We start from the raw sequence: 8,526 nt of genomic DNA on the forward strand, positions 1-8,526 counted from the left end.
AGTGCATTGCCAGCAGGTCATGGAAGGTGATTCTGCCCCTCTAGTCGGTCCTGGTCAGGCCTCACCTGGAGTGCTGTGTCCAGTTCTGGGCTCCTCAGGACAAGAGAGACATGGAGCTCCTGGAGTGGGTCCAGTGGAGGATTGCAAAGTTGTTTAGGGAACTGGGACACATTACTAATGAAGAAAGGCTGAGAGAGGTTGGCTTTTTTATTACAGAGAAGAGGTAACAGAGAGGAGATCTTATCAATGTATAGAAATAAGTGAAAGTGTCAGGAAGATGGGGCCAAGACTCTTTTCTGTGGTGCCCAGTGACACAACAAGGGACAATGAACACAAACTGAAACACAGGAATTTCCACCTGAGCATGATGAAGTTCTTCTTCCGTGAGGGTGATAGAGTACAGGACCAGATTGCCCAGAGAGGCTGGGGAATCTTCTTCCCTGGAGATTCTCAAAACCTGCCTGGATGCATTCCTGTGTCACCTGGTGAACCTGCTTTAGTAGGGGATTAGAATAGACAATTTTCAGAGAACCCTTCCAATCCCAACCATTCTGTGACTCTATGATACTTAGATAGCGTAGAAATAGAAACCTGAAAATCTCATGCTCCCCTGAAAATACCAGGTTCAGTTTTAACTAGATTATACTTAAATTCCAGAACATGTGTAACGTTGGCTTTGACTTCTGTTTGAAATATTTCTTTCATGAAGTTAGTAAGTTCTTTCTGTACTTAACACCATAAATCTGATTCAAGCTTTCTCTTTCCCATCAGATAAAGGAGAACTTGAAGGTTTTGTGATTGGCCTTTGTTTTGGCATGATACTCATTCTGGTTTTTGCATCTCTCACTTGTTCTCTGGTGATTAAAAGGTAAGAACAGAATATTGTCTGGAGTTGCTAGCAGCACTCTTGTTTTGCTTAGCTCAGAGTTTCATAGCACTGGGACTTTTTCGTCATTGAAGGCAATACAACTCAAAAAACACACAACACAAAAGCCACCACACTGATTTCACAGTGAGGGCAATTACAAGCCACTATAAGCTGATTTAAAAGGTAAAACAAATTTGTAAAAAAATCTGTATTCTTTAGCTTTTGATTCCTTTATCTGACTACCTCCTGTCACAATCACTCTTAGACCATTTCTCACATTGGGAAATATGCTCTAGATATATAGATAAAGCATGCATTTGATTATTTTTATCTAAGATGTTTCTTGCAAAAACTATTGGATATTAAATGTATAAAGTATGCATATAAGGACATAATGACAAGGAGCAATATATGAATGAGTATGAACAGGAGAGAATAACAAGGGTGCCTTTAAGATCTGGCAGTGGTCCTTTTCTTTTAGGAGAAATTGTTTTCTGCAATAATAAAATATTCACCCCCACATAATAATCTGAGGTACAATATCAAGGGCACACACTGTGACTAAAAGGTTTGCATAATAATGGGTTCTAATATTAATTTTCTGACAAACTGAATTGCATACAACCACTCATGTTATTTTTTGGCGTCCTGGAACACTACCCTCCCTTTTTCTCCTCTTAACAAAGCACCAGCCTCAGAAGCTGGAAGCGCGGCTGCTAAAGGACAAACGGCACAACCTGTGGTTTGAAAGCCACACAGCATGACACAGGCTGCTTTAGCTTAAACTCCTGTCCTTGCCACTGGGAAACAGACTCTGCACGAAGCCTCCTGTGCTCTTACATTTTCAGATTGTATTTCAAGCTGCACTGTGTCTGATAGAGAAGTTTTGACAGGAACTTCTGAGACCTACAGGGAAGTTTTGACCTGGAGCAAACTTCATTGTGTTCAGCATAAGGCCACACTTCATTGTCTGGGCCCAAAAGGAAAAAAACGGGGGGAAAAAATCAAAACACAAAACAACCAAGCAGCACAGAGGAGCCCAGTGTAGCACTACAAAATCGTGCTTGAATTTGTACATTTGTAGTAATATTGAACATTTTGAACCTGAGATGAAGGGTCTAAGTGGTGCCCTCATTTTAATTGCCTTTTGATTTGTAAGAAAGGACTCACCAGCCAGACAAACACCCATCTTCACAGGATCATCAAGAGATCCAGTAACTTTACAGCCACAGCCTAAGCAGAGGCAAAGTACCCTAAAGCTAATGAAGTCTAAATTTAGTTTCAAAACTCAAAAATACTGAAGTCAACACTAAGGCAGAGTGATGAACTTCTTAAACTCTCAGCCTCTCTTACAAAACCCTTTGTTGAGGCTTTTTTTATGGAGGCAAGATACTGTATGCAGTTGCTCCCAGAATGAGCCGAACTAAAAACAACCAGGAAAAAGCAGGAGTTGTGTTGTTCCTCAGAGCTTCTCCCAGACTACGTGGGCTGAATGCAAGAGTATCTTGCTTTTTGTTTTCAGGGGAAAGGAAACTTTTGAATATAAGCCCAGGAGCAAATACTTACTGGAACAAACTTCATCCTGTGTGTCCCAAAGCCCTCAAGGAAGATGGAGGTTTTGTGGAAATGATAACAAATTAGATGCATAGAAATATTAAATGTTTAGAATAAACTTACAGAAAGAAACAACACTGCCAGCATTTTCGCAGTTTCTTTGTCATCAAACAAAGATAGTAATTATCATTAACTCAGCATTTCAGTGTAGATTACCAAGTTTGGTCTTCAGCTTTTAACTAGCATAATGCTTAAATGTCTCTGTAGAAACATTTTGATGGTTACAAAAATGATAATATGGTATGTATGAACAGTAATTAATTTAAATCTATAGGAAATGTCAGTCGTTTAACCTGATGTTAAATGTAAAATACTTCTTTACAGGCTGAAAATATCATACTGGCCCAGTGTACCAAGCCCAAGAAACAGCAGTGCACTCCAAGATATGGCAAGTACTCTTCTGACAGCGTGAAAAAAAACCACAGGGAAGATCTTTAATTAGTCTGTAATGCTAGTTATCCGTCCTTTCACACTTCACTCTAGAAAATGTCTAATACCAATTTCTTAGATGCCAGAGTAATACTGAAAATATAGGATGGGGTGTGATTTTATTTAGGCATAGGCTGTATACACTTTTAAATTTATTAAAGGTCTCAGACTTTTTTGAGTATACTGTAGAGCATTTTTAAAGGCATGGTTCTTAAAAGAATAAATCAAATCTGAATGGAGGTGGATAGAGCCTAAAGAGAGAAATTCAGTTTTTGTATCCAGTCAGTTTTCACTAACTCAAACTGATCATTAAGTTACTTAGAAAACAAAGTAGTGAATTGTGGCCTAATTCCAGAGAAGTATTATGACAGAGGCCATGTAATGTGGTGTTTTCTAAAGTCTGCTCCTCACTCCTCAGTCCCTGCTTGCCTCCAAAGCAATCCAGGGGCTCTGACTGGCAGCTGGTAGCTGTCTGAGGAGTACCTACTGTTCAACAGGCACCAAGGTTCAGCAGCATGCTCACATCTTGCCCTCAACTTTTCCATATGTTTTGGTAAGTATACCTGAATTATGGCACTAAAGAAGCAGGGAAATCAGCTGTTAGGAAAAAGTTATTAGAAGCAGCTGCTGGAGACTACATTATCCACTTTTGCCTATTAGTAGACTAATTTGTATCTTTGCCTTCTTGTCTTCCCCCTTTTAATAAGATTTCCACTGCAGTTTTGGTGACATCTGATACTAAAAGTCCTCCTTTTAGAGCATCTAAGTTTATCTCAGAAGTCTCAGACTGCCTATGATTATGTTTTTGTAGCAGGAATTAGTACTGCTTTCCTTTATAAACCTCTTTTTCTGGAACTCAATTTGGGACTTGACAATCTAGTAGTTTCTCTCATGAGCTTTAACAAGCAGACTTCTATCTCATCAAATTTTGGGCATTGGCTAGTAGGTATCTACAAGCCAGACACTGTTCAGAACGGGGATACAGAGTGAAGTGATCAGGAACAACATTTCAGAGGTTCCTGATAGTCTGCTGATAATCAGAAGTTTTGCTGAACATGAGCATTGCTTCCTGCAACAGATCGAGTATGGATTTTCACATTCCAGATCAGGACTTCCTTGCTTTCTTCCTTTCTTCCACCTAAATGTGGGTAAAGAAGAGATGAGTTCAGAGCTAGTCATCAGGTAATCATTTTGCAATGAAGAATTGCATGTGAAATACAATGAGACTGCATGCTACAGAAAGGACAAGTAGGTTTTATGAGCCACAGTGCCATTTTGACATAAAATCCTTAAAAGCAAAATACAGGGATTTAAAATGCCTTTAACTTTTCCTGCAGAGGTAAGCAACTGTCAAAGAAAAGGGAGTCTGTATTAACCTGGCAGAGAATACTGTAATGTTGGTAACATGTCAGACACAGAAATACCAGACAGCAGATATTGGTCTGGGAGAAAGCAGAAAAATCGTTATGTCAGGAGACAGTATAATAAACAGTTTACTGGATGTATTGTCTAGAAGTAATTTGAACAATTAATGAACTGTGGAGAAAGGTATTCCCCAAATAGGCACGGCAAAACAGAGGCAGGGAGAAAATCTCGCTATATTCTGTACATTCATTCAATTTCTAGTTGTTCCAAGACTGAACTGCACCAGTTTAGTCCAGCAACTTTGCAATTCTTGATAAAAACACAGAAATAATCCAAAAAGGCAGAAATAATCCAAAAAGGCAGAAATAATCCAATAATCCTGTTGTCCAGACAGGGGACTATTTAACAAAATTAAGTCAATGATAGATCCCAAGGCACAGAGCAGCAGGAGAAACCAGAGATACTCTCATTTCAGAGACCAGGAAAATTAATTACAGAGAAGTAAAACATCAGTAGTCACCCAAATCAGTCTCCTGTTCTTTGCATATAGGCAAGATTCTTTGAAGATGCTTCTTCTTCTTCACTTATGGCCTCTCTCAGACAGAATCAGACCTTGCTATGTTGTTTAGAAAAGGCCCCCAGGATCATCAAGTCTAACCATTAACCAGCACCACTGTGTTCACCACTAACACAAGTCCCCAGGTGACACATGTAGACATTTTCCAAACACTTTCAAGGATGGTAAATCCACCACATCCCTGGACAGCCTAACCACCCTTTTAGAGGAGAAATTCTTCCTAGTATCCAATCTAAACCTTTTCTGGTGCAACTTGAGGCCATTTCCTCTTATCATGTCACTTGTTACCTGGGCAAAGAGATCAACACCCACCTGGCTACAGCCTCCTTTCAGGCAGGTGTGGGGAATGATAAGGTCTCCCTGATCCTCCTTTTCTCCAGGATAAACAACCCCAGCTCTCTCAGCTGCTCCTTATAGGACTGGTACTTCAGATCATTCACCATCTCTGTTGCCCTTCTCTGAATCACAGAGTCTCTAGGTTGGAAGAGACCTTCAAGATCATCGAGTCCAACCCATGCCCTAACACCTCAACTAGATCATGGCATCGAGTGCCACATCCAATCTTTTTTTAAACACATACGGGAATGGTGACTCCACCACCTCCCCGGGCAGACAATTCCAGTGCTTTATCACTCTGGACACACTCCAGCACATCAGTGTCCTTCCTGACCTGAGAGCCCAGAACTGGACTCGGCACTCGAGGTGTGGCCTCACCAGTGCCCAGCACAGGGGGACAATCCCTGCCCTGCTCCTGCTGGCCACACCATTGCTGATCCAGGCCAGGATGCCATTGCCCTTCTTGGCCCCTGGGCACACCCTGGCTCACGTTCAGCTGCTGTCACCAGCACCCCCAGGTCCTTTCCAGCCACTCTGCCCCAGCCTGTGGAGCTGCCTGGGGCTGTTGTGACCCAAGGGCAGGACCCGGCCCTGGGCCTTGTTGACCCTCACACCATCGGCCCCAGCCCGTGATCCAGCCTGGGCAGATCCCTGTGCAGAGCCTTCCTGCCCTCCAGCAGATCAGCACTCCCACCCAGACTGGTGTCACCTGCAGACTGCCTGAGGGTCACCTGATCCCTCATTCAGCTCACTGATAAAGAGATTAAACAGGACTGGCCCCAGTACTGAGCCCTGGGGAGCAGCACTGGAGACTGGCCACCAGCTGGATGTAACTCCCCTCACCGCCACTCTCTGGGACCAGCTGTGCAGACAGTTCTTCACCCAGTGAACAGTGCACCTGTCCAAGCCAGGAGCAGCCCGTTTATCCCGGAGAATTCTGTGGGAAGTGGTATCGCAGGCTTTACTGAAGTCTAGGTAGACATAAAGCCTACTTTAGATTTGGTAGCTTTGGAATTTGGGCTGCTCTTCATAAAAAAAAGATGAAAATGAAGGTACATATCATACAAATCTTTATTCAAAACAAGGCAGAAATTAACCATGCAGTGATGTCTACTTATCCCATTACAAGATGAAAATAGAGATATTTTATTTGGTATTTCTGGGGCTTCAAAGAACAACATTCTCATTTCCTGGTCAGATCACAAATTGTAAGAAGAAAGAAAATAAAAAACAATACACGCTTACTTATTTCTTGCAAAAAAAGCAAACAAACAAACAAAAAAAAACCCCAGTGTAAACAAATTTAGAGCAAATGGGAGCAGAGGGGCAGGGCGGGAAGGAAGGAAAACAAATCTAATAACTATACCAGCCTGCCCATAACTTAAAAAACATTATGGCAAATGTGGTCAAACACAGAACAATCTAGGTGAAAAATAAAGAAGCTTGGTGTTACCAACTCTTCTCTCTTTAACCATCCAGAATTTGCAAAAACTAGTTACCCCAGGTATACTCAGATCACAATGTGGCATGAAGTTTAATTATAAATCGTTCATAGCAGCTGACAGCTTAATCTTGTCTGGCTGCTGTTCAAGTTGACACCTTTTCATAGCAATATATTTGCTAAATTTTTTGAAAGCTGTGTTCTCAGAACAGCATATCATGAGGCTCACATTTTGTGTCACTACTTTTGGTCCCAAGTAAACACAAAAGCCAAGAAAACCATTGATTAAATGCTATGGGACTGGAGAAGATGGTCCTTTAAATCAGGGAAGTAAGTATTTTCATTCATATTTCTAAAACCAAAGATGAGATAAAATTGATTAATTAGCATATTATTCTTTTTCCTCACTTTGTCTCACAGACTAACTGGAAACCTGTTTCAAGGTCACTGCTTCAGGCCCTGTCAGACAATGATACCACCAGCCTTTTTATCATAGAGCGTGAGTCAAAGGCTCCTCTGACACTGGACCTCTTCACAGACGGTGGAGAAGACAGCAAGCATGACACTTGCCAGTCAGAAAAACACAGCAATAACCTACACGTGAGCCCAAGGCATGAAGAAACCCCTGCAGAAGCAGTTACAAGTGAGGAAGACACGGTTTCCATTGAAGCACCACTCCTGAGTGACTATGCCAGCATGGAGTTTAGTCAGAAAGCCCTGACGAGTCTGGCAGCGAGCACGCCTGAAAGGACTGCTCATCCTCATCTGGAAATGGAGCAAAGCAGCAAGCCAGCACAAACAAAGCATAAGGTTTTGTCCTTCTCCCAGGACTACCTCAAACAAAGCCAGGTGGTACTTTTGCCATCTGGACCAAACTTCACGGGACAAGCCAATTAAACCTGAAGCGTCTTCATTATTTTCCTTACTGTAAAATCAAGTTCCAAATCTGGTTATACTTCAATGGAGCCACTAGGACCCTATGGGACAGTGAGCTTGGACAATAGTTACCTCCACTATGGTAAGTTTCCTTGGTGAAATAGATTGATTATATGATTAGATAGCTATTTCACCTCAGTCATTCAGTGGAAAGTCCCACCATCTTCACACAGGAAAAGCTTCCAGGGACTTATATGAGAAATCTTTCAGTAAAGTACCTCTTGCTTGGTATTTTGGAGACATTCCAGGCTTCCACTCTAAGCACAATGTCATTGTAGATATCAAAAAAATTCTCCACTCACTATGACCAGTTTCAGATCTAATTTTCAGATCCCATAATTTCTTCAGCAAAAAAAAATTCCAGCTAAAATATCTACCACTCCAAAGAAGCTCTCCAGTTGGTCAAAGGTATTAGTGCAAACCTTTCAAATTAGGAATCAAAAGTTTATTTCTTGATCTATGTAAAACACCGTTAGTGCTTTACTAGAAGTTTACAACTTCAATCATCATAGATTAATAATGCTGCATAAGTGAAGATGATATTAAGTTTCATTAACAGTATTGGAGTTGTTACTTGTATTAAATTAAGGCTTTTTTCTCCTTCAATTGTCTACACATTCAGAAAAAACCCATCCATAATTTGTGATGAGGTGTAGATGCAGATATGTTTTCACACTGCAATGACAATTACTGCTAAACAGACTTTAGGAGCTGAACAGGTATTTCAAGTAGCCATACCTCCAAAAGACTGCATGGAAGAGGAGCCACTGGAATACAGGGGATGAAAGGGTCTTCCTCAGTGTATCTCCACAATGCAAGGAGTCTGAACCATTTTCTGGCTTACAGGGGTTTCTCAGTCATGAACTCAGCAGGCATTAATGGTTTCTGCTTACTGTAGAAGACCCAGTTTATAGTTGTTGTCTCAAGTTAAAGAAGCATTTTATTAAAATTGTTTTATAG

At 41.2% G+C, this 8,526-nt stretch overlaps 1 protein-coding gene across 1 annotated transcript in view; it reads left to right on the forward strand.

The window, feature by feature from the left end:
- The window catches only part of LOC120765482 (interleukin-31 receptor subunit alpha-like), a 31,077-nt gene extending 23,550 nt beyond the window's left edge, over positions 1 to 7,527 (forward strand). Inside the window, exons 13-15 of the mRNA XM_040090392.1 lie at positions 772 to 868; positions 2,807 to 2,870; positions 7,051 to 7,527. Of these exons, the coding sequence (XP_039946326.1) occupies positions 772 to 868; positions 2,807 to 2,870; positions 7,051 to 7,527 (638 nt within the window). The remainder of the gene's footprint in view (positions 1 to 771; positions 869 to 2,806; positions 2,871 to 7,050) is intronic.
- The last annotated feature ends 999 nt before the right edge of the window (positions 7,528 to 8,526 follow it).

Source organism: Hirundo rustica, chromosome Z (assembly GCF_015227805.2).
Source record: "Hirundo rustica isolate bHirRus1 chromosome Z, bHirRus1.pri.v3, whole genome shotgun sequence".
Taxonomy (NCBI): Eukaryota; Metazoa; Chordata; class Aves; order Passeriformes; family Hirundinidae; genus Hirundo; species Hirundo rustica.